The sequence below is a fragment of the Opisthocomus hoazin genome, chromosome 4 (genome assembly GCF_030867145.1).
Source record: "Opisthocomus hoazin isolate bOpiHoa1 chromosome 4, bOpiHoa1.hap1, whole genome shotgun sequence".
Taxonomy (NCBI): Eukaryota; Metazoa; Chordata; class Aves; order Opisthocomiformes; family Opisthocomidae; genus Opisthocomus; species Opisthocomus hoazin.
Genome location: NC_134417.1, coordinates 28,535,413 through 28,562,373, shown reverse-complemented (window position 1 = coordinate 28,562,373; position 26,961 = coordinate 28,535,413). Strand labels below are relative to the sequence as shown.

The 26,961-nt window shown below is 41.4% G+C and overlaps 1 protein-coding gene across 1 annotated transcript; it reads right to left on the bottom strand.

The window, feature by feature from the left end:
* Positions 1-209: 209 nt before the first annotated feature.
* On the bottom strand, positions 210-20,884 carry DHX36 (DEAH-box helicase 36). Its single transcript, XM_075418441.1, has 25 exons — positions 20,639-20,884; positions 20,405-20,526; positions 19,389-19,590; positions 18,627-18,665; positions 17,243-17,413; positions 16,218-16,297; positions 15,149-15,223; positions 14,848-15,014; positions 14,212-14,293; positions 13,599-13,739; positions 12,237-12,339; positions 10,549-10,636; positions 9,605-9,660; positions 9,440-9,504; positions 8,800-8,943; positions 8,022-8,139; positions 7,262-7,360; positions 6,091-6,264; positions 5,711-5,797; positions 4,944-5,027; positions 4,741-4,840; positions 4,570-4,660; positions 2,873-2,993; positions 2,161-2,313; positions 210-1,119 (listed from the first exon to the last, which is right to left on the bottom strand). The coding sequence occupies exons 1-25, from the start codon at positions 20,882-20,884 to the stop codon at positions 934-936; spliced, it is 2,994 nt and encodes a 997-aa protein (XP_075274556.1). The 3' UTR covers positions 210-933.
* Positions 20,885-26,961: the final 6,077 nt, after the last annotated feature.

Genomic DNA, 26,961 nt, shown 5'->3' with positions numbered 1-26,961 from the left:
CTTTGCTCCTTGAGGATAAACCTAGAAATAACCATGGCTACGGCTGCAACCGCCCTCACGCACGTTTGATCAGAAGAGTATTTCTCCAAACAAGCTGGCCCTACTCAAAATCCCCCAGGAGCCGTGTTATTCAAGTGTTCTTCCGTAGCTGGAAGCATTCAAAATAGAATGACCTCCAAAACATAAGTAACTCAGAATAGATGAAGTAACACTCTAAAGAAAAGACTTTTAATGTAATACTATAAAGCCATACACAGACTAGTTAAAAAAAAGAAAAATGAGGACGCAATGAAACCTATTCCACCACAACTTTTATCTAACCATGTTTCCTGTAGTCCGCAATTTTAGTCAGCAGTGGTGACGGATGGGCCCAGAAAGTGAAGAAAGATTAATTCAATGGGATGAAAGGCAGAAGAGGAGAATATTTCTGAAGATTGTTTCCTCCCACTGCACAAATTTAACAAGTGTTTTCAAGCTTAGTTTAATTAAGCTATAATTACCTTCTGTGGAAGTGGTGGTGAGGAGACTGCTGCACAGCTGGAATAACACAGCAAGTGTAATTACTCACCACCCCCAATAAAAAGAAAGCCTTTTGAGATGTCTCTACCAATAGCAAGGACAGTTAATTATTATTAAGCAGTATTTCGAATATCTGTTACCTTATGGGTAAAAAAAAAAAAGGCTACAGCAAGACAAGAACCATACAACAACTCACATCGCTAGCACTGTGTTTCTCCTATTTAAAAAGCTACACTGAACAGAGTACCATGCATATACAGATATTGCCAACTATTCTGAAATAACTGCTCTTCAGTGTGAGGGAATTACCAGCTCACCCTAAAAAAAAGTCTTTCCTCCAGCTAAATAAATGCCATTAAAAAAACAACACAAAAAGGTGAATATGTTGGCTTTATCGATACAGACGAAAGTGTGTCAACTAAAGCGCTCGCTCTGGAATCGCGGAGCATAGTTTCTGGTACTTTCATTCTCCTGTGTTGTGATTAAGTCTATAATAGCTGTCAGTACTGCTGTATCCCTGGATGTAGTATCATTCCAGTCCACGGGATGGGGATTTTCTATTTTTTCTTTTAGAAGATCATCGAGCTCTTGTCTTAAATTCTGCAGAGTTTATCGGAATGAAGAAAGAAGAAAAAAAAAAAAAAAAAAAAAGAGACAAGCAGTTAGAGCTACACACAACAACATTACTACAGTAAGTTCAAACCCCTTGGGCCCTCTGTTCTCCTAATCTTTACACCTGGTGTTCTCCTGTCAAATAATTTCAACATTGCTATCATCAGCATCAAAAGCTGCTTCTCAAAAACCAGCAGTTTTACCTTTTGTGACAGATGACCATCTCTGGATGTGATGGCCTTTAATAGCCACTGCACCCATTAGCTGACTATTTCAGGATTAAAAATATTTGGGTTTAAAAAAAGAAATCAGATATGATTTCTAAGGTCTAATATTACACAGAGCACTACACAGCTCCTCCTTCCACTGGAGCTCATTACTGCTCGCTGTAGAGCCCCATCCTCACGTTTCCGTATCTGTGTGGCCACTGCACGGACTGATCAAGTCATCCTACAGTTTTTGCTACGGAAAACTACAGAGATTAAGCTCTTCTTCAAATCTCTCGCTGTAAGACATGTTTATAGATCCTTTGAAGCCACCTGATGACTCTTCTCTAAAGCTTCTAGTTTTTCAATATCCCTATTAATTTTTCAGCAGAGGCTGCACCAGCTGAACAAGACCATTGCCATCATATTACCGATACCTCAGCCAGCACACAGCCTCATCCTCATCAGTCAAGCTATTATATTGGAAACCAACAAACAAACAAAAAAAAAAAGGTCTGAGTGCCTGCTCCTGAGGCCAAACATGAGGGAGTAAAGAACTATTTACTTCTACCCAGTTTACCATGCAATACAGACTTGTCCAGAATGTTGTTTTTACTACTGCATTTTAACTTGCATTTATCTAGACACCTTCTGTAGATCTCTTCCGTTTACTCGCACAGCTTATTGGGACTACATTTAAAAGATTATTTTCTACCTATAGTGATAAATCAGTAGGTACACAGTAATATCAAACATAGAAATCTCTAAGAAGAATCAGTGTTACACCAAGTCTTCCACGCAAATTACTGTTAAACATGGTCACCTTAACTAAGTGCGCTATTCTTGCCGGAGACTGGAAAACAATCCATTCATCCACAGCGATGGTATCCTGGTCTTTATCCTTCTGAATGGATATATCTCCTCCGAAGAACAGGAGACAGTACGGAGAGACCTCTGTACAATCATACAAGTAAATCTGCAAGAAGACAAAATTGTCCAGTCACCCTTCAAAACATTTCGAGTGACATCAGTAACCCTTAATGAAACTCACAACAGAATTTCAGATCATTATTCAGTCACAAATTTGCAAGACTTATCCGAAGCAACTTGGTTCTAAAAGTTACACGAAATCAGATTAAACAGGAGCAAAAATGGTCCCAAATAGTGTCCTTCACACAAATTGCCGAAATTAAACCAACTATTTCATAACAGAGGAAAACATATTTTTTTAGCATATTTAAAAGTGCTACACTGTATCAAAAATATAATAATAAACAGTTACACCTGTCATTGCCAGAGCCTTTAAAAAAAGCCACACCTCAACCCCCCTCCAAACAACCAAAAAAACACAAGTTAGTACATTGTAATACTGCTGGTTTTGTTCCTCAGATAACATAATCTGATGGCATGTAGCAGATATGAGCCAAGACAGGAAGGCTTCAGACAAAGGCACTGTTCACATCCCCTCTGAACCTCAATCCAACCTTATTAAAGAGCCACAAAAATACATGACACCGATATAAGCCGTCACATACACTGCTAGTTCTCATCTTCAAATGGTAGACAAGCCAGTTATAATGGAACTCTGTTTCTTCCACATTAACCGATTTCGGATGAATATTAACTGTTCCATCTGTCTTGGTGCAAACCTTCACCCTTAAAAGAAAAGAAATTTTTATTTTAGGATTGAAATAAGATCTTCAAAGTTTAGCACAATCATGTCCCAAGTTAAAAAACCCTCCAGTTATCCACTGGTGCTCTAAACTGTGAAAGTACAAGGGCATTCGAAGAAACTTTAACTCCTTTCCCAAAAGATTACAGCTGAATCTACAGTAAGAATTTTTAGACATCTCTGCATTTAAGGGGTTTGAATTCTTTGCCAAATTTACCCCCTTAACATACCCTGTAGTACTCTCAAGTAGAAAAAAATACCAGCATTATTTTTCCAGTGAAGGACACTGAATTTGGTTACACAAACCAAGTTTCAAGCAACTTCTTGGAAAAACTGCGTAAGGAACTTGCACATCTGAATTCTTTGCGGAGTGTTAAGCGGTGTCAGCGTGGAAGAAGGGACTAGCCATACCACCGTCAGCCAGTTCAGATGGTGAACCTCTGTTTGTACCACGTGCCCTTGAACAGAACTGACTCAAGGGATAACACTCAACTCTTTTGGTTATGCTTACTACCGAAATTGCATTTCCCTTCTAATGTAACAGTACCATCAGACAGTAAAAAGCAAAAACCAAGCACGGCAAGTATGAAATACAACTGTCCTCCTGCCTCCCACATTTCAGAGATGTAATTCTTTGGGTGCATATCACGGAGCTATCTACCCGCCGTGTGCAGAGGTATTTCACAAAACGCGGAGTTCAGTGTTTTGGAAGAGCCTCCCCGACAAAGCAGTTAAGTGTAACAAAGCCCTTGCTCAGTGGAGCAGCTGGCTCACACCTAGCTCCGCCATGCAGAAGAGATACAACGACTCAGTAACGTGCACCAGGTTTGCAAACTTACCGCGTCCTTTAGGCGACTCGAGCACACTGGACTCAGTTTAAAACGGAATATCAACTAACTAGCAGTGTCAGCTACAAACGGGTCTAAATCGCCCAGTCTAAGGTAGTTTTGACTACCTGGTCTGATTCCCTTCACAGAAATCATCACTTGTGTTTTTTTGGTTTTTTTGCTTGTTTTTTTTTTAGTTACAGGTATAATAATTGCTCCTAGCTTGCTGTTTTCGACATTGCACCCCCAGAAAAATCGATCCAAATGTTCAGCCCTTCATTCTGTCTTAAATCAGGTCCATAACAAAGGATGTCTGTATTCTGATCAGCATACTGTTACTGTAACAGTTAATATGAATAAACAGCCTGATGATATAAGTAGTGATAAATCAACAGATGGGAATTTCTGGATTCTATGTTGCCAAATTATAAGAAAGGATAGTGTCTCAACTGCTGCTGCAGGTCAAAGATGGTGGTAGGACTCCTTTAGCAGCAGTGTTAATCTATTTTAACATTATCTGTGGCAAATTATTTCACCGACCTGCAGGTATCCAAGTGTTAGGCAAAGTAAAGACCAACAATCCCGTGCTCTCATCTGCCCTTCTCAAATGAAGTAACCCACAGCTGTGATTGAGCTGCAGTCATTCACACACTCAAGCCACCGCTTCACCTTGACAAACAACCTCATGTAGAACACGCCTCGAATGCAAACCAACATTAAACCAAACCCTTACATTTTTCTCTTTTTGCTGAAGCTTGGCCGGATCTTTGCAACTTTTGGATATAAACCAGCACAGATGACCGCTTTGAGCAACTTCTCATTATCTGTAGAAGACAGCAAAGTAAATAACGCAGATCTGGAGAGTTCAGCTACCAGAAATTTTCCATTTCCTTCCAGCGTTTACCTGAGTTGGTATTAGATTTGGGATCCTTGGGGTCTCTGCTATCCACAAACCCAGCTGCAAGGAGATGCTCAGCAAACTGTCCTTTCATGTTATGCAGCATCTAGGAAACAACAAAAATGGTCCCAGAACAACGCTGTGCCAAAAGGCTCCTCCCCTTTTCCCCTCAGACTCGATCCTCTTTTTTTAAACTATCAGGATGCTACCTGGAGTGTATTTGCAGAGAGGAAGTATTCCCAGCAATAGTCCTTCTCAGTTCTGAAACCACGACGCCGAGTCTCTTCCCAGCCCTAAAAATGAAAACCATAGTTCAAAGGCGTTTGTAAGCAAATGTATACTAAAAGATTAAGGACAGCAAAAAAGAGAGGTCAATACAGTCACGCTTTTCTCTACAGGAGAGAAAGTAAATACTTTGATCTCTTTCTTTAAATATATATACACACACACACACACATATATATATGCAGCACAGAGTAGAAAAACTCAACTTTACAACATTTTGAATTAAAAACTTCCTTTTTCCCCATGGTGAGGAGTGAAATCTAGCTAAGTCTGCCAGAATTTCATTTGTTGCTAGTAAGTCCTGGGTAGAAGCTGCATTCCAGGCCATTTATTTCCTTTTCTTCTCGCCCCAACACCATACAGCTAAATCTCCAACAATTTTGAAGCCAGCTTCAGCCTCTTGTAGAGGCTGGAAAGACAAGAATTAATGACCTCAGCAAGGTAATGACAACATTATATCTTCTTTGTCTGTTTCATAGACTTATTCACACGAAATGACACTATTCAGCCTTGAGACAAGATTCCTCGACACTAGAAGGGTGAAAATTAATTTGGTTTTATGTTTCTGTAGAAGCCAAGACAGAAGTACTTCGGAGCGTAAACTAATCATTTTTTTTTTTCCTCAGAATAACCTGTATTATCAAATCAAAATTCTAGAAGAAAAAACCAAAACACATTAAAACATGCCTACCGTGAAAGCATTCACCACAGTGAGATGATCACTTTTAGTGTTCTTTGACAGTTCCTTTCTTCTTGCATCTGCTACTTTCTCTTTGCCCTAAGAATAATTAGAACCTATGAAATATTCATGACTGACAGGCCAGTCTCTTTTCCTAATTAAGGGACATATATACAGCAGTACTTTGTATGCTACATACACGAAAATCAAAGCTACTTCCACTACTCTGTAGGCAAAGACAATACTTCATAGTATGTGAAGGCAATCTTTTACAATAAAAGTGTAATTAACATAAGATTAAAGCGCTTCTAAACTATACTCTCTCAGTAAGTCCCAATATCCTTCTGAGATTCTTAAAATACTATGTGTCATTCTCCTTTTAGAAACTTTACCAGTGGAATGACGAAGGGGTCTTTGAAGCTGAGGCTGGCTGCAATTGTAAGTACTGGATCCAGGCAGCAGAATAAAGCTCCAAAGAGGATCATCTTCCCAATATGCGGTTCAACTGGTAATCGTGCCAAATGGACACCCAGCGGCGTCAGTTCTTCTTGTCTGTCCAAAGCATTCTGTCAGAAGGAAGAGAAAAAAAAAGAAAAAAGAATCACCACAGTATCTGAAAAAGAGAGGATTTCCTTGAAATAGCCAGTAGCACACCGAGAGAACAAAGGAAAGCCCAATAGCTGGAGAGCGCAGCTACCGGGAATAAGGTACGGCAGGAAAGCGATCAGGCAAGTCATGGAGACACTGAAATGGTCAATTAGATCCACAAAAATGGCAACCACCTTTAGTTGTGTTTCAGGCAGTTTACTAGTGCTCAGTGTCTTTCTGGATGAAAGTATGAAGAATTACTAACACTTCAGTGTCTTTCTAGTTTCCTGATCAAGCTTATTTTCAGACTTGTATCTTGCCCTCAGTATCACTTCTGTGTTTATTTACTCTACCCTTTGCTACTATACAGCACTGTCACAGAACACCAAATGTACAACTGAACTTTAATTTTATCTAAACACCTATAGAATCGTGTCATCAGTCTAAATACTGTCCCTCATCTAAATCAGGTATTTCCATTTATTGCTACAACTGATTTGTACAAATAATACCAGGGCCAGAAGTCAGCAGTACAAGTGTGTCATTAACTGCTCCTTCCCCAGCATCCAAAGGGGCAAAAACATGCAAGACCTTTCTCCTGCACGCCTTGCTTGGCCACAGGAAAAGAATCTCACGCTCTTCCCTAGTCTGACTGGGAGAGGACGGCTTGGTGGCTGCAGCCACGAGCAGGGTGTCACAGAAGCAGCAAGTTAAACAAGTATCCGTAGGGAACTTCAGTGCGAGGTGCATGTAAATGCTTTGAGTCATTTAGAAAGTTCCTCAGAAGCTACTCTATGCAGCCATAAACACCACGTATGATGTGAAATTACTTCCTCTGTTCAGTGAGGATATATAAAGGGTCTACACAATACGATAAGGGGCTGCAAACACAGTCAGAACTGTCTGACAACAAACAACACAGTAACGTGGTTCTAAACAGACTGTTCCTTGCATGTACATTAAGCAGTACTTTACCAGCTCCATTAGATGATTTATGGCCAACATTACAGCATCACGAGATGGTGGGTCCATCAGTTTGCTCAGGAAATAAGCAATTCCACCAAGCCTTAGAATCTGAAAGAAAAAAAAACCACACTCCCAAAACCTGCAGCAATTGGAGAATGATGGCTACCTAACATTAGTAAGCAGTAACCACACTAACTAAAAAAGTGTGAATAATTCACAGCTTGAGTTAGAATTTCACTGATTAAGAACTAAGGACAAAAATAAAGATGTATTAGTGCTGAAATCTGAAACATAAGGATCTGTTCTTCATTCAGCACGCATACACATGGTATTCCTTAAGCATGCTTAAGACATTCAACACAAACTGCCAAAAAGGAAACTCCTGTCAGTTCTAAACCTACTCTTTAGCACAATTCTGTTAAGACATCATACCCCTGGACTTACTGACACTCACTGAAGCTCCTTTGATTGAATGGTATTTGAGGGGCAGGGGGGAAGCACAGTCCAAATTTTTGTTGATAGACTTCGGCGTTTATTTATACTAGACAATCCCATTTTTGCTGGGTTTGATGCAGCTAGATATAGCATGCAATTTTACATTCTACATTCTGCAAAAGTTGCTCCAATTATTAACTAAATATCTGTCTGGTGTAATGGAATTTTGACTCAAAGACAACCCTAGGCTCACAGTTGCATCAATTTAACCTCTCAGCCTCTCATTACAATGGAAAAGTAAATCATAAATATGTTTGAAAAACCGTATGTTTACCTTGATTTGTAAACAGAGTTCTTCCAAAGGTGTCCTCAAGATCTCTGGTAACTGATAATCATCCAGCAGGCTAGCACGTAGTCCATTGTACAGATGGTAACAATGGCCTGGCTGAACTCTGAAATTATTTAAGTAAAACAACTGGTTTGCTTTTTTTTTCCTATGACACTGTGACATTATGATTGTGTTTGTTGATAAACAGCTTTCCAAAACACCTCAAGAAAACAGAACTGAAGTGTATTCAATAGCAAAAGTCATTTCAGCTTTCTGAAACAGACCCATCACCAGGAACAAAGGCATGCGGAACACAGAAACCTCCTACCAATTGCTCAAAAGGAGTAATGAAGAGACCAGAGCAGAACTGTTAGTCTGAACAAGAGAGAAAAATACTCCACAAGGTGTTTTAAGTGGGAGAGAAATTTCAAAAAAATTTGCTATACAGCTAAGTGATATTAATTTGTAGGCACTTTTCACTTTAATGTGTCACAGCCTCATAAATCAAGTGTGAAACCAAACACTACCCACAGAAATTTAAAGAAATGCAGGACTTATTCTCCTGTAAGAAGGAGGGAAACTCTTGAGTTAAACGCAGCACAAGTTGAGTCCATTTCCTAGAACAATGAACAAACCCTTCTTTCCGTAAGAACAAGAGACAGTTGTGCTAGCATCTGCTTCTGAGCATATGAAATACAAAGTAGTATCTTCAACACGCACGTGCTCCATGACTGACGGAAACCTAACGTCACAAAACATTTCTAACTATCCCCATTCTTCTTACCTTCCTGCTCGACCTTTCCTCTGCTTGGCATTTGCTTTACTAACCCACTCTGCTGCCATTGTGCTAATGTTGTTCTGTGTGTCAAAGTGAGTTTCCTTTATTTTTCCACCATCTATAACAAACACGACGTCATCTATTGTAATGCTGTTTTTAAAAAAAAAAAAAAAAAAAAAGAGAGAAAAAATGCAACTCTTCATCTTTGCAAGCCTGACCTAGGACTTCAAAGGGGTTTAGCCTCTCTTTACCCCCTCCCAAACTGTGAGCCAACAATAAAAAGATATGTGTTTGAAATTTCACTAAGAATTACATTACTAAGCAGTTCAAGAAACAGCTTGATTTATTCTCCTAGGTCTGGCGAAAGTCACCGCCTGGGGTTACGAAGGCTGCAGAGAGGGTAGGCAGCTCAGATTTATCACACACAAAGGCCAGCCTTTATAGTAACATCCGTGTTTTAATTGTTTAAAACAATGAAAGGAAAACTCATGTTTAGGCTACAAACATTTCTAAATATAAGGTGTTACAAATGAATGGTACAGACACAAAAAACATACAGTTTGGGAACATTAAACAGGTTTATGCTTTAGATTACCAATTTTGTTAAACGTATAGCTTTTTTTGGTCTGTATAGCTCGCTATTTACCTAGTCTCTGCAATGTTGGTAGCAATCACGATTTTCCTTACTCCTGGCGGGGTCTTCTTAAAAACCTGTAATTATCCATGGCCCATTTATACGTTTGCCACAACCAAACATATGCTTGCTTTTTTTTTTTTTTTGTATTTGTGAAATATTACAATAAAAGCGTACCTGTGTCTGGTTAACAGTAGGCATCAATGAATGTAAAGGTATGATAACAAACCTATCTGAAAATTAAAAATCCATAAAAGATACAGTGTAAGCACAGAAACTTTAATTTTACAGGGAAGCCAACTATGCAGAATAGAGAAAATATGCTGCAAGTCAGTCTACTCTTCCTTATTCTGAATTTACAAGTGTAAGTATCATAACGACAAATTCTAAAGTAAAAAGGTACAAAGGAACTTTTTTATTACGCTATGACGACTTGAAAAATTTAAGAAAATGTATGAAGTTATGTAATTTATATTTCATTTTTAAATTCTCAAGTTATTAAATAATTCCTCGAGTTTAATAAACAAACTGACACTCTCAATCGTTCAGTAAGTTGAAATGCATTATCTATGGAACGTACACAACATGAACTGTACGACAGCTATCTGAATAGTCAAGAGCACAGTTCAACAAGTGAGATGAAAATATGAGTTACGTAAACAGGGCAAATTAAAGTGTCTCAGACAGGCACAGGGTATTTTAGTGTCCTATTAAAGAAACTTCTAGGAGTAAACAAGATTTAAAAGAACTATCGGCAAAGCAGTAGACAGAAGCTGCTGAAGAATCAGGAAAAGAGGAAGCGAACGCAGAACAAAGAAAGAATTTAGTTTTGGATGGAAGTGATCATAGCTACAAGAAAGGACAAAGAGGAACAGATGCAGGTCCAAGATTCTTTTTCAGATGGTTCACTCCTGCGCTGAGTGAAATGAGTTGTCATTAGCAGACGAAAGATAGCAGAGAAAGGCAAAAAGTGCTGAACACACTGCAATCATTTTGAGAGGAGAGACAAGGAAAAAAAAAAAAAAAAATCAATCCAGTGCAACGCCAGCAATCACATGCAAAAATAAAGAGTTTGCCACTAACACTATTGCTAGAATTCCCATGTCAAATTTTGGTTTTACCTGACTTAAACATGACTTGTGACATCAAGAGATCATGCAAAGTGCTGATGTTGTCCCAGCCTGGAAGAAACACGAGAATTGCCCCATCCTGTATATAAAAGAGGGAGCGAAGGCAAAAGAGGTCAGAGTAAATTATATGCTGTGCAAAGAACGAGCTACTTGCAGAGTGACACATCTATGGTGGATAGGTGATATTTGAAGCCCTGCTGACTCACATTTGGAACAATGCTTCTAAGATTGTTTTCTATGTAAGAGTTAGCTACGTATATTTATCTGAATGTAATAAATAACAATTTGATTTTAAACATATTTCCCCGAGTGTTTTAAAGATTTCAACACTAGAAGAATTCGAGCTGCAAATAAAACGCAAACTAATATACAATTTTCAACACAGGAAGAACAAAATACAGAACGGCAACTCATCCTCATTATCCACACCTTAAATGACCTATCAACTGAAATATTAAATGATTTAATATTTTTAATAATCCAAATTCTCTTTAAGGAATCAGCCAAGGTGTCAGCTCGCCCACAGATGTTTTTGAACACAGAAACAAATATATAACTTCAGGTTATGGCAATCTACATACATTATACCTATGGTAACAGAAGCTATTCTTACTTCGTGTTCGTCACTGCTTCAAGCACAAGATCCTTCTGATATTAATATTCTGATGATGTTGTTACTCAATAACAAGGTAAGGCACATTTGGGGATAACTACTAAGGCATCTGTATTAACTACTCATCTTGACAAGCTGGAAGAGTCTCCTAGCTGTGCGTTTGGTACATGCCACTAGGCTTTTGCTCGGCTGTATAAAAATGCGGTCTCCACAGCATCTAAGTCATGTTTAGATTACTGAGGCAGAAAAACCATTAGAGGCAGAAAAACCATTAGAGCCAACCGCACAGTGTAGGCGTCAGGCAGTGCGCATCAATTAAGTACTGCTCTTGACCTCTCCCTCCCCTTGCTGAGGAGTTAAGAACAGAGATTTTGTTGTACCCTAAAGAGGTTTTCAGACAGTCTTCTACAGCTCTTTCACAAAACGTAACTTTCACTACAGACTACAAAGAATACTACCTTTGACAAACAGAGTCACAGAAAGAACTAAAGGTTAAATTAAATTTGCAATTATCTTACTTCCAGTCAAATAACTGAGGTGTATAATTAATTCGAAGGCTTATTTAAAAGCTTAGCCAAAAGAACAAAATGCAGCCATCTGAATCAAAATGGCACCCCAACCTTCAGCTATCTACCCTGCTTTACTTACACGACAAACCCTCCTGTCAGTGAAAGAATTCAGGCTCTTTTTCACCCCATGCTCAGAAGGGACCATAAATGAGCACATCAAGACATTTCTAAGTTTTCCAGGTTTATGTACATAGCTCTCCTTAATACCCACAACCCGAATTCAAGAAAATACTTAGATGTGTGCTCCCTTTTAAACACTGATTCTGTCCCATCATTTCAATAAACACCGTAACCAATCACATTCTAAATTCAGGGCTTAAATAGTAATCAGATATTTAAAGCTGTTAGATTCCTTCTCAGAAGAGCACAACAGAAAAGTCGTCTTCTTTACATCTGTATGATAAGCCAAAATAACTCTCAGCTCTGACACTCCCAACAGCCACTGACAACAATTCAGTCACATCATTAAAACGCGTTGACAGGAGACAGAAACGTACCTCTTCTTCCAAAACGATGTGTCTGATAAGTGCTGCTATAAGGTCAAGGTCGACCTTGTCATCATCCATCATTTCCAAGGCATCGATGGTACTTGCTGAATACCTACAGGCATTGAGAGCACACGCACTGGTAACTCACACACCAAGTCACGCGCTCGAGTTTCTGTCGTACGGCTCTGCAATCACACATCTACGTAACCCACTACTGTTCAATTCATTTCTTTGTCTGTTCAGTTATCCTACCTCCACTATGGGTGTGAGAGTTAGTTTAGTGCAATTCTTGCCAGTTTAGAATAGGAAGTTTAAGAATTGCCATGTTATGACTGAACTGTGCGTGAAGTGTTTACATGATCTCTCTCCTCCCCATAGATCACCTCGGACCTAAACAATCTGAGTTTACCCTTCAGTTTATCTCTCACTCCGAGTGACTACAGAAGGCATCTCTTCTGTTCAGCCCGCTGATCTGGTGAAAGCTAACGCTAGGGGAAGAACTGCTACGTGGTCCAAAAGACATGGTGGGGAAGGGGAGGAGGAGTACAAATGGGACGAGCAGAGTATGGAATAGGCCAAACACAGCACTGAGGACTTCTCCCTTGGAAAAGGCAGATAAAACTGAGCCACCTACATTCCTTACCGTTACCAAGCCAGATATACAGAAAGTCCCAAAATGCAGACGGCAAATAAAGACAGGAGAAAAACAGGAAGATGCTGTTCCTGAAAGAAATCTGCCAGGCTATCCAATTAATCAACATATCCAGACCACCAAAGTAGTCAAACGCTGGCAATCAAAAGAACGTTTCAAGTGGACAATCTCTACCAGGTGCTCAAGAGGCAAAATTATTTAGCTTGCTTTTAAACCACTCTAGGGCAATATTAAAATGAGGAAAACTTGTGGTGGGGTGTTTTTTTTGTTTGTGTGGGTTTTGTTTGGTTGTGTTAATTTTTTTTTTTTTTAAAAGTACATTTTGTATTATGTTGATTACAAGACTAAACTACCATGAAATCTCTCTTGAAGAGAAGGATTGAAGAAGAGGAGAACTCGTCAGAAGAGAACTAACAACCAAAGCTCAAGAAGCCTAACATTATGCTGGAAGACTGTAACAGACAATACCACCATAAAAGGCAAGCAACTTCAGAGCCGTAAGTTCTCTTACACGCAAAGGAAGCGAATTCTCTGTGACAACTCCAAAGTACTTTGGCGGTCACCAGCCAACTGTGCTGGCTATTCCATCATTATTGCCTTCCACAGCAGCAACTATCACATCATTAATAGAAGCACGGTAATAGAATACAGCACTAATTTGTGTTTCTCAGTTAAGAAGTGCCTAAAAACTTAAAGCAAAAGAGTAACTCGAGAACAACCTGCCCTGCAGCTGCCTTAAGTAGTCTGGCCATCGCTCCCTGTAGATTTCCTCTTTTTCTTCTTTTTCTGGTCTGCTTACATGTCCTTGCATGAAGCCTTTCTTCCACCGTGGCCGACGGTCTGTGTTTTCTGGAGTATACCTTTAAATTTAAATAACAAACATAATTAGATTTTGAAGCTAAAGTAATTTGAAGCCAGCTGCACAGCAGTTTTCTGAACTATGGATGACATGCTGCGCTTTAGCTATACCATGTAAATAAGATTCTTAAGTTTCTTTTCTGAAAGAAGTCTTACTTTTAAAAACAGGTACCATCTCTAGTAAGCATGAGAACGTGTAAAAAAGTGTGAACAAACAGAAAGACTAGCTTGATTCTGCAGCCTGAAAGTTCACCACACCAAAAGACCAGGCTCTTTTCCTCCTCAAGCCAACAGTTCCAGTAGCTATGTGCCCCTTCTAATTACTGTAAAAGCTACTAAACTTCCCTTGGAAGGTTTTCTGTTGAAAAACACAGCTAATTCTTTGAGAGGTTATTTATACCAAGACTATCTTTGAAAAGACCTACTAAGCAAAAAACTCCAAAACACTACCTATAACGGTGCTCAGACACCTACCTCAACTTCTCAATTACATCTTCGAGCAGATACTCCACCACAGGGAAAGTGAACCCGGGTATGTGAATCATTGGACAATTATCTGTGGAGGAAGGCATAACTCAGTTTTCAAACAGCAAATAAAATACTGTACTGAAATAACAGAGGCAATAAGCATCCTTCACTATTTGGTTTTTATGTTTATTTTTAAATTCTCACAGAAGATGCCAAATTCAATTCCAAATACAGTTGCTGAATAAAAAAAAGCATAGGTAGCAAGCAGCGTATTGTTCTCCAGCATGTTCATCTGGTGCCAGCTACAGGACAAAGCTGGAAGAATGAACAACTAAAGGCTTCAATCTGGTTGCCCACTCACACCGAGACTTCTAAAATATGGTAAATATTAGTAAATGTTTAGTATGAAAACACTCTGGAGATACTGTTCCCACAATATGTCTGAAAAGTAAATAACGAAGCAGCATATGCTCATGAGGAGATAAAACAAAGGGAATAAGCATCTCCAGCAGCTGGCAACTATTTGTAAAACTGACATCATTACCTCTTTTGATAAAAATCAACCCTAAAATCTGAGAACTGCATTATACTGTAGAAGCTTAAATTACTTCAGAGGAACATTTATAGGAAGTATTCACCTACCAAAATACTCCGAAAACTTCTCTGCATTTAAAGTAGCACTCATTAGTATTACTTTCAGATCCAAACGAATATTCAAAAGATCTTTAATAATACTCATTAAAACATCTGACTGAAGGTTTCTTTCATGAATTTCATCAAGGACTACATGACTAATGCTGGACAAGTGCCTAAAATAGAAGAGCAGGAAGTTAAAAATTTGTTTAGCAAAATTAAAAAAACAGAGCCGAGACTGTTAGAAACAGCTCAGTAGTCAAGTCATTTTATAATTGTATTCAGCTTCCTATTAAATAGGAAAACTTACTTATCTGACTGGAGCCACTGTAGGACGATTCCTGTGGTACAGTATAAAATTGAACCTTGTTTCCTTGGTAACCGACTGAAAGAGATAGGTTAAGAATTCCTCAGTTCTCTTCTGCATTTCACAAAGTACTTTAAAAGCTTGAAATCGAAATGCAGACAGTCATTACAGACATTATGAAATACGCCTCATTCTCTAACTTGCTCACTTACAGTTCAATCGGTGGAACAAAGAATTAGGCCACAGTTGCAGCACTTTTGCTGACAGGGAATGAACTCCTTGTAATCTGACAGAAGCCCTGACTTCCCAGACACAATTTTTCATCATTTGCACATCGCTCTGCTGACCCCAAATTCTTGTAGCTATCCAAGCTCAGCACAAATGACAGCTGAATATACAGCAGTGTAACATGCTTGATTGTAAAGAAGAATATAAATACAATTCTATAAACTCAAATTAAAATGCTGAAAGGATTAAGCTGTCGTCTCTCACCAGCAGTTTTTCCTCAATGATAACTGACATTGTTATCTGCTGATAACATCTCAGATTTATTTTTCTAAATCATTCATCATTCCAAATGTAATAGCTTTTGCTCTATGGTGTTAGCTCTACGAACTCTTGTCAATGCACCTAACGTTATTACCCGATCCCAGGGAGATTACTCAATACCTAAGTGTAGCAAATACATAATTTTCCCCAGAAATATGGCTTACAGCATTCCCGCCTTCAGCATTTCCATTTTTCCTTGAAATTCACGGATTAGTGACATCAGTTTTATCTCTATGGATAGCAGAACCTTTTAGAAGAGCTGAAAAAGGGACCACAACTAGACAACTTGGTGCTAGCCATTGTTACACGTTGCATAAAATACAGTTGGCGCACTCAAACTTTTTGCCAACTTTCAGAAGCCTGATTCACTACACCAGCTATTCACAGGAATTCCTCCTGGAGAAAATATTAGGATGAAAGCAGTCACCTGTGTTAAGAACTACTTTTCAAATTTTCTTGCTTGAATGACAATAGATACTACTTTATGTGAATGCACAAAAACGGCCAAGGGAGCCTCTCTTACCTCTGTAGACGAATTTGGTATCCTGTACTCTTGCCATTACCACAGGCTTCTGCCCTTTCAGCAGCAACTCTCTCAGCCACCTTAGAAACATAAATAAAATCAAACTAGTGCATTAAAATGTTTTGGGGTTTTGGGTTTTTTTTGGTTTTTGTTTTTTTTTTTTTTTTTAAATCCCACAATGCTGACCTGGGATTTAGCTACTCATCAGCAGGAAACACTTAGAAACAAGATGTTACGCAAAGGAACACCCCGAAAGCCACCTTTTCTCCTCCACCGAGAACAGCGTTTCCTGTCAGCAACCCAAGAACAGGCTTGCGACCCAGGACATGTTTTAAACGAACACAACCATTTCAGCATTAGGAATACGCTCGCCCTTTCAACAGGGTGAGCTTTTCCTCATGGGAAGTAAGGTTCTCTAATCATTTGATACTTAGCTATCACGAAGAGTAATTGCCCTGCACTTAAAAGCTAAATTCTTTCTTGTTCATTAATGGACTTCTAAAAGGCCTGACTCAACAACAGTGTTTACTTTCATTCACATTTGCACTGCCCAAATCCGTTAAAATCACAGATATAAACCATGACTAAATTCAAGGAAGAGTGAGGCTTGCACTGCCAGTGCTCTATTAACAACCAAAACTTAGGAAATATCAAATTGGTGTATATTAACAAAATTGTGATTTGCAATAGAATCTGAGAGCACTGAAAACGAATATACAAAAAGCCATCTTCATTGTCCACTACAGGCTGAATGCTTCTCTTGAGCTTTAAATTTAGGATGAGTACGGTTGACAGCAGAGCAGTTTCTCTGAGAGGTCATCTGGAATTCTTTCAGATCTGAACTTCACATAACCCAGCAGATCACACACTCAGTTCGTAAGCTTGCCCATGGGTCCTAGGCCCAGTAAGAAACATATTTTCATTCAGTGATTCTGAGTAAGGCAGTTATTCTTCCTCATATTTACTGGGGGGGGTGGGGTGTGGAAATCACAAGAAATTAGTTAGTCCGTCAAAATGGCACTTACCGAGATGGCGCTGATCCTCCTAGGCTGAGTACAAACAATCCGGCACGTAGACCCTTTTCCTCGTTCTATATAATCATCCAAGATGAACTGTGTCACTTGGGTTGTCTTTCCACAACCAGTTTCACCACTTATCACAGTTACTCGATTATTGTTTATAAGGTTTACAAGCTCCTGTTTCCAAACAAAGAAAACATTTCTTGTATTATTATTCAAAACAGATTTCAGAAGGATTTTGACAATTTTCTGCTACTGTGCGGTGCACTTACAAAGTGTCATAGCAACTAAAAAAACAGGTATTCATTCATAATACTTAAAAAAAAAAAGTTTAAACCACACAGAAGTAATTTCTGCACATTTGCACTTCACATGTATAAGGTTTAAAGCATATAAAATCTGAATACTAGCTTTAAATACTTAAGATTCTATATGAAAATAACTAAAATGAAAGCCTGAAATACACTTTTTAGCTCTTCTCCCTCCTGCCTGCCTCCCCTGTATCTTTGGTGACTGAGAACAGGAGTTATCTGCCCGATGGCAAGACTGTACTAACTGCGCAACATTTTAACGTTTCTTATACCGACAGTAACAGATTGCTTACACTCACAGCCTCTACCCCCAGGCCAAAGGACTGCAAAGGAGGGTGTAACTGGTTTAAGAAACTAACAGGAATAACCACGTCATGACAGATACGCTAACTTCACAAAGGAAGCTCACTAACCATTCATTGAACCTGCAGAACAAAACATTGCAGAATACTCCTAATATCCATTTCATACAGGTAACATCCAATGAAGAATTCACAATTAATAATAACAACCCATACTGTCACTGATTTTTATATTCTGACCAGGATATTAACAGCAGTAGCAGCCAGCAACACAACCATAAAGTCTGTGATTAAAAAAGGTTTAATCTGCATTATATTCAATTTAGATTGGGCAAATGTTCAACAAATGGCCACAATTTTGTATTACATACAAAAGAAAAAAATAACAAAAACCCCATGATCCAAGTAGCTAGGAATATTCTAGAAGTTCAACTGGCAGAGAAAGAAGAAAAGACCTAGACTTCTGATGCCATGAAAATTAAAAAAAAAAAAAAAAATTACTTAGTGTATCTAGCATTCAAATCCATTCCCGTGAATGATGCTGCCACTGCTGACAAAACTGTATGTAGCGCTGAGCAACCCCATACATAGCAGGAAGCAGTGAACCTCAGTTACTTTCTGAAAGAAGTCAAACCCAGAGTCAGAACTTGGGAAGCTTCAGCAGCTTCATAAAAGGCAACAAAGGTTCCCTGCGAGTCCCAGGTACACAACCATTTTCTCCTATTTTACAACAGGGCAACAAAACCACGTATTCTCTCATATTAAATACACATTTACCTGTCTCATTCCATATGAAGGGAGTTTCTCTCGGAATCTCTGGGGAAAAAGAAAGTAACAGCACACTGTTGAAGAGGTGTTTAAAGATACGAAGTAATATAACAGCTTTCATCTATAACCTAGGCTAAACTGAGAAATAACACGACAAACTGTTCGGCTAATACCTACACAAACACAGGTCCACTAGAAAGAAGTTTAATTCCACGCATGTTTTCAGTTTCATTAAGTTTAGCAAAATTATTTCAACCCAACAGTTCAGCACATGAAGATGGAGGTACATATCGCTGCAAGACCAGGGCCCTGTATCGAAGGGAGAACCACCTGCTTGTGGCAGGACTGTATTATCTGACAACTTTATATATGGCTATTAGAACATAAAAAAACGTTTTAAGCGGCAATTCCTGCAGAGCCCACTTTTGTGCTTTCGGTTTTACACATAAACACAGGGATAAAATCTGCTAAACATCAAACGGAAAATCCCACCCAATGAAACAATGGGTAAGCTTAAAATTCTAGATTTCATGCACTGAAAGCCTGCTTTTTAACTGCTGCCCTACTGATAGGTACACATTTTGTAAATTCTGAAGGTAATTCTTAGCCAAGGTAACGATATGAAACCTTCCTAGTAAATAGACTGCAAGAAGTTCTGTTTTCTGGTTAGTTTAATTAAAAAAAAAAAAAAAAAAAATCCAACAAAAGCTTTCTACTTCACACATGGATAAGCACCTGCACATGGACAAGCACCTGCACATGGACAAGTACCTGCATTTCAATATATCTGGGATCAGACTTCTTCTTTCTTAAGTCTTCTTTAAGCTGCTCATCTAAATCAGTATCTTGCTCATTTGTTTCAAAGAGATATTCCACATCCCGATCAAGAGATGTTTTTTCCAAGACCAGTCTCTGCCTGACAGGAGGTGTTTCAGCATCTGTTTTCACTTTCGCAGGCTGCTCTGGAGTCGGGCTGAAATAACAGCAGAGAACAGACACTTGGAAGATTACCCAGGATGTGCTCGGCCACTGTGAAGGGCACACCGAACCATTCCAGGGAAACCTTTAATCTGGTTTGGAGACATTGCATCCAGGAGTTACCTGGCTGTCAGCTGATGAGGATATGGTGTATGTCATTAAAACAATTAAAGTCTGAAAACTACCAGCCATCAAAAATGTCACATCAGTTTCTAGAAATGTAACACGTTCCTTTGTATTAAACGACGCTAACAAAGGAACAAAACAGAACCACCGCTTCACCCGCTGTCAGAACCACTGCCCTGTACCCGGACCGTTCCGCAAAGCGGCGGCCCGGACACCTCACCTCAGCGGACGCAGAGTCACACGCCTCAGCGCCCATCTCACTGCTGTTACTTTAAATCCTTTTAGTGTCCAGAGCAGACTCTACCTCACGGAGGCCGAGACCACGTTCCAAGACTGGGCAGTAACCGAACAACGAAGCCAAATGCCACCTCTGGAAGAGTGATTCCAGTGGCCAGGGGCGCTTAAAAATTCCATGTATCTACTCTAGTAGGCCTGGAGTGCAATTACAGGATTTAATGATTGTAAGTAGAAATTTAACACCCCGAACTCAACAATAATCAGGGATATTCACAGCAACGGTTACCACCGCTTCAGTATGACGATACTTGTGGAAAAAGTGAGTAGATTTGTTAACCTAACTCACTCACTAAAGGTAGATCTTTTCAGACACATCTTCCCGCCAGTTTGTGGGAATTCTGCAGAGCTCCAAGCAAACAAAAGCACGAGTAAGCGGCTCTCCTCACCCGTCTTCGTCCCCAGACCACCAGGACATGGCCTCCTGCTCCTTGTCGCTCTTCGCCTGGACGGCGCTCAGCAGCTGCACGATCTGCTCCTCCCGGCGCTCATCCATACGCACAACCGCTCTCTGGGGTCAGAACAGAGCAGAAGCTCAGCCCTCCCCAGCACGGCTCCCCCGGGACCCCCCGGCGGGGCCCAGGCCCGGCGGGCCCCAGGCCGGCCCGCCCGCGGCCCCCCACCTGCTGCCGGTCCGTCTCCTTGCTCTTCTCGCCCTGCTTCCGCGCGTACCACAGCCCGATCTCGCGGCCCTTGAGGTGGCTGGGGTGGCGGCCCCCCCCGCCGCCGCAGCCCCCGGAGGAGGAGGCGGCCCCGCCATCGCCACCGCGCCCGCGGCCCCGAGCCCGGCCGCGGCCCCGGCCCCGGCGCTGCTCGTAGCTCATGGCCGCCCGGCAACCGGCTCCGACCGCCGCTGCCGCCCGCCTCATCCGCCGCCTCACTTCCGCCCGGCGCCCCGCCCCGCGCCAGCGCGCCCCGCCCCCGCAGCCCGGCCCGCGGGACCGCCGGTTCGAGTCCCGGCCCCGGCCTCCCCGTGCACCGCTCGCCCCTCTCCCGGCCCGGCGTCAGCGGCGGCACCGACTCCAAACGCGCCCGGGAGTGAAGCACAACGTTGACTAAATAAGCGACAGAGTCACCGCAGAACGCCACAGAGGTTCACCTCGCACAGCTCTCTCATCGTGCTTCCACCGACAGATCTCAGTTTTGCGCTCCCTCTCCGAGGCCGCAGGTGAGATGCCGAGGAAAGATCGCTCTCCGTCACTGCGTGTGGGGATCCTGCCCTTGCTGTGCACCACATCGGCATTCCTGGTGTTTCTTTTCCAAACAGCACACACGGCATTAAATAGCTGCCAGTTCTGGGTCTGCTGGCTGGTCGCTGCTGGGTGCAGTCTGCTTTGTCAGAGTTCTCTGCAGTGTCAAATTAAACCTTTAGATTAGATAAAATTATTTCCACAATTATTACCCTTTCAACAGTTAATTAATGTTCTTTTTGTTTCCTTGAATACCATTGTGCAGCTATAAATGCTTTTTCCATCGCATTTCTTTACATATTTTTTTTCCTTTTCTTCTTTGTTGGTGTGATTTACATTTGTTTAAAAATTACTGGCATTCACATCTCTGAAATATAATGTAATGCAGGGTATTTCAAACTTCTTTGGGGTAAAGGACTGCTTCTTTCAAACCATTTTCTTTTTTTTTTTTCTGCCTACAGTTTACCGGCAGTTAGTCCAACAGCTCCCAGCAGCTGGCTATATAAAGAAGTAAGAACTAGGTGCTCGACTGACTGTATTTTCGTTTTTCCTCTCCCGTCACAAAATGCTTTGTGCATTCAAGCAGCCACTTGCTTTGCGGCCAGGCTCATCCTTTTCCATGCTTAAGGAAATGCTTAATTCCGTGGCCTTAAGACACGCAATCAGAGCTACGCCGCCTTGTCGCAGCACGCGCTTGTAGCCTTTTACTCAAAGCCACCTCAGGTCAGGAAGCGAGCGGCGAGGCAGCCGCTGGAGCTCCTCTTAGCAACCATGGCAGTCGGTGGCAGAGGGCTGAGGGGGCCCGTTCCACCGAGGACGGAACTGCACCGCGCTGGGGACCAGACCGTGGCGCACCGCAGTGTCCTGCGCAGACACCGACGCACCCAGAGCCGGTCACTGCGGCTGCAACAGCGTCATCCCACGGTCTCGCACAGGAGGGTTTGTGCAAGGAACATCATGTGGTCTTCCTCTGGCTATACCTAGGTTCAGGTATGAGGAAATCTCAGAGAAGCTCGGATTCTAATTTTAATATAGAGACAAGTAAGGAACAGAGAACAAGATGTGTGAGTCATCAGCACAGCGAGTAGCTAAACCTTGAGTGAGGTTACCCAGGGAAAAGAGGGAAAAGGAGGGGACCAAGAACAGAGCAGAAGGACTGGAGGGTACTGAGGAAGATCATCTGAAAGGCAAATTACAGGAAGGAGCACGGGAAAGAAATGAGAAATCTAGGAGGAAATGTACTCCTTCCTTACTTCTCATCCTGCATCTACAGCCTAAGGCAGACTAGGGCAGCACACTCCAAGGCTTCTGGCATTCCTCAGCCGACGTAAACTGACACTAATTTCCCAGCATTCTTCAGAAGTCTCACAGTGGCAACCAACTAGGGCATAATAAAAGAGCCAAAGAAAATCAGCACAAAATAAACTATCCAGAAATCTAAGAAATGTTAAAAGATCCTCTGGTTAAACATGTCACTGGCGTACCTAGACAGGCCAGACCAGGGAGAATGGCAGAGGTCCTTTCGGAAGGATGGTGCGGGTAGGATACTAGATGGGAAAACTCATCCTGCTGCTCAGGTGTGAACTTCACATCAGTGGCATGACATCACCCACACGCAAACAAGCTTGCCTTCCCGGCCTTCTTTAGCCTGTAGGAGAACCTGCGGTGGGGCAATTCTTACCTCCGGTTCTGTATTTAGCTATACCAGGCCAGGCAACGTGTCTGACGCTGAGACTGGGGAAGCCTGGGGTGAAAGGGCGCTGGTGACCATGTGTACCAGGTACCACCGGCCAGGGCTCGCGGTGCGTATCCATCAGCAGCATGCCCGGCCACGCTCCCAGGTGCCGCAAGGCTCGCGCACAGCCCTGCGTCCCGGCTTGGGTTCTGTGTGCCTAAGGATGCTTTCAGAAAGCTGGGTTTGTCTGTTGCATCTCCTTAAAATCATTGAAGAAAAACGTTCTGGGGTTACCTTGAATCACTCGGACTTCAACAGATTTATTCTGTTTGATCCAGTATCTCTCCGTGATAGTGTGTTTGGACACCTAAGCACTGCACGCATTTGAAATAAATGCGATTTTAGTGCAATTTCCATATACATGCACGTAGCTACTGCATTTCAGCCATGTCCTTTTAACACTGTGAAAAAAACACACATCCTGCAGAAAACATTGTAAATTCAAATATTTTTAGTAATTTGTAGATTTAGGTGTTGGAAATAAATGTGCATCTGTTCATGTACAGATCATTTTCTAGTATGTATGACAAGATACAGTGGTTCGCACACTACCGGCCTTTTCAACTCCTTTTAACCTCTGTCCAGTGTCCACCCCCTCAGCAGCACGCTGCCCTGATGTCAAGACAGGCATCGGTACTCAGGGGTCCCGACGCGGCAGCACGCGCTCAGAGCGGACAGAAGATAGCGTTCTCCTTTCAGTACTTTGCAGTGAGATTCCCTGCAGCCCAGTTCCTAATGAGGAGACACGAAACTCGTCAGGCGAACACACCGAGGAGGAGACCCAATGAAAGCGGATCCCGCACTGCAGCTCTCAGCCCACGGAGCACAATCTTGCTGCTGCACACCAGCACTACCGCAGTCAGCAGGACTCTCTCTGAGAGCAAAAATTGTTTGTGCCAGGACTGGAGGTCCTGAAAATTAGTTTGTTTTCACAAACATAGAGCCTACTGCATACACGAGTGTGCAGATATGGGTACTGTAACTTGTGTAGGAGCTATTGCTTGAAAAGCAGAATTTATTCTGCTCTGAGACATCTAAATCTGCAAAATTCATTACGAGAGAGGAACAAAACACTGAAACCCTCCTCTTGGAAATCCCTATAGTGATACATACCGGGAGGTGATGTCATGTTCCAGAATCTATGCATCAACCCCAAATCTATAAAGGTAAAATAATGGGTAAGTAACATTTTATGAAATTACTGCATTTTGAAATAGTATGATGGTGTAACATGTATCTTCTGTCAAGATTAGTACAGAAAACGTACATTTCAGCAGCTGGCTGTCTCTTTTATTTCCAAAGCACAATCCTTTGAGGCACTCGGGATTTTGGGGCCTGGCCCTGCTTAGGACAGATTTATTTCTCCTGTAGCTCTGTTAACGTAATGTTACTCTCAGTCTTTGTGAGTGCCACTGAGAGGAAACCCTGAGCCACCAGAGATACTGCTTACCAAAGATTATCTCAAAAATTATTCCCCAGTTTCTTGTTTTCTATCCTTTGCAGTACTCAACAACGCACACCCGAAGAGCAGGGGAAGCCCAGCCGCGGATTCCAGCCACATTTTCCAGGGGATTTTTCTCAGTGAGTCGCTGTGGCGTCTGACCAGAGACGAGGTCTCTTTCAAGTCACCTTCAAACGCTCATCGACAAACACTTTCCCCTCAAATGTCAAGCTGTCACTGAAATACATTAAAAGGTCAGACGAGAAAAACAACAGAGGAGGAAGAAAAATTTCTTCCTTAAAAACTATTATAAAAGAACTGTTTTAAAAACTAAGTCCAAATACATTTCATAAAATGATAAATGAAGACACCTTAATGCTTATGGGAATAAAAAAAACAGGAGCAAATTTGCTCAAACAGCAAGTTTTCCGGTGCTTTGTGCAAGGAGCTGAGACCTACTCAGTAATTACAACTTGGGTTTTCAGACACTTAAAACTGTTTAATGATGTCATTTAAAGAAAAAATATAATAATTGTACATTTGTACATTATCAAACTTACAGATTCATTAAAGAAAATACATGTTTTGTTACAGCAGCAAGCCAACACTCTGCACTCAGGCCAAGCTCCGGGTCACAGCTATGCAGAATTTTAATGCCTCCAAATCCGAACACTTTGTAAATACATCCATCAGAGATTAACACAGCAGCACCTAATCCTGTTAACGCAGTCACAGTCACTTCCAGGGAAAACAGAACACCCAGCCAAACTGAAGGTGTGATGGACTGCATCCTCCATCACAGTTTTGCCACCTTTCTCTGGACCGAGTGGGTCTGTTGCTGTGAAGATACTTTCTGCGGTCCTTCTACAGAACACAAAGCAAAGCAACATATTCAGAGACAGCAGGATGTGTCTCTCTGCTCTGCAGGTCTGAACATCCACTTATTCAATGGACTTCCCACTGCTTGTTCACTGTACTGTACGTTCTCGTTAAATCTGAAATACAGCATAGCATCTTGGTGGAGCTAAGAGCCTGGAGGCAATCCCACGAGAGCCCTTGCTTTCACCTTGGAAAGGCAGCGCGCGGCAAGCACGACCTGCAGAGCGATCCATCTCTATCACAGCAACCTGCAGCCTTCGACCCTGATTCTCTTCAGCACTACATCACTGTCACACCAGCAGAGCCCCACTGATTGCGATGGCAGGCCTGATTTATGTTGGCGGAGTGAGAAGGCAAGGCACCCGCTTGTTTTCATGCCTCCCTACCGAATGCTGAGTGCAAACAGACACGTTGTTTGGCCCTTGTGCTCTGTCCGTTCATAACCCACAAAGGAATCCTGAGTAGGGTTGTCCTTATTTTCCCTTGCATGTTCCCACTGAGTGGGACACGGGGTCACTGCAGACCCCTAAATGATTATGTTGTCACACATACCACTGGAAATTTAATCTATTCCCTAAGGAAGCAGTGTAATTTTTAACCAAACTGCTGAAAGTCCTGAGAGTGTATTTACCTCTGGTTAACTGAAATGAATGACAAAGCCTCAGAAAAGAGCTCTCAGTCAAAATGTGCTAGCGTTTCAAGCTTATGCAGCACATTTCATGTAAGACTTGAGGACTCCATTCACTGCTTCCGCCTTGGTTTGTCTGAATTTGACACAAACTAGAGTAGTCAATGGTTTTAGGCTGGCTTTAGACTTAGTTTTATGTTCCTTAATAAGTCAGTAGAGAGGTGGGTGCCTTGTGAGGGTGATACAGGTTGGGACCCAATTTAGGTAGCAAGACCACTCTCTTGCGGTCGATGTCTAAGCTCAGTCTCTAAGCTTGGCCACCATGAATAACTCCTTTCCCCCCTCCTACGGAGTCACAAATCTGTTGTAACCCCCAGCTCCTGACACAGATCTGGGATAAAATTAACCAACATTTGCCACATTTCATCAAAGAAATGCCCACCATGAGAACACTCCTAAGTGTCACAGTGTCGTATTTACAAAATGCGCATGCTTACATTTCAGCCACCCACATTCAAAGGTCTATCCAATGGCCGCTTACATAGGTATTACATAGCAATCATGGATAAAGCAGTGGAAAATTAAACCATTTACATATCTTTTAATCCTCTACGTAGTCAACTACACAAGATAGTCTTAGGTTTGGGCTACATTTTTTCAGATAATAGTTTCAAGTCTGGCACATCAGTAAGAACTGCAAGTCAGCCAAAACTGCTGTCACTTGGCACCTTGGGGGCTTGCTCCCTCATTTTCCACAGGTTCCCACAAACAGACCACCCCATGCCAGCAAGCAATCAAAGCTGGTTTTTAAGATTTTATTTAGGATTCCTTTTAGACACGTGTTCCTTAAATAAACAGATACAGAAATAACTTGAAATTCACTACGCAAAGCTGTAAAGCACTTCAGTATTTTTTATCCCAGCCATATATCATTAAATGTTTTTATCTATTTAACAGCATATCCAAATAAAATTAATTTATATGTTAGGAAAAAACAGTTGACATTGTATTCGTTAGGGTAACTGGAGTCAAGAGGAGCAATGTCTGTCAAATCAGTTTAAATGTCTAGATCA

Excerpts from the sequence above, each read along its gene's own strand:
- DHX36 (XM_075418441.1), bottom strand. The coding sequence starts at position 20,884 with ATGAGGCGGGCGGCAGCGGCGGTCGGAGCCGGTTGCCGGGCGGCCATG. Across the intron at positions 9,505-9,604 it reads CTACTGTTAACCAGACACAG|GTTTTTAAGAAGACCCCGCC; the intron begins GTACGCTTTTAT and ends GGATAATTACAG. Across the intron at positions 8,944-9,439 it reads ACCAACATTGCAGAGACTAG|CATTACAATAGATGACGTCG; the intron begins GTAAATAGCGAG and ends TTTTAAAAACAG.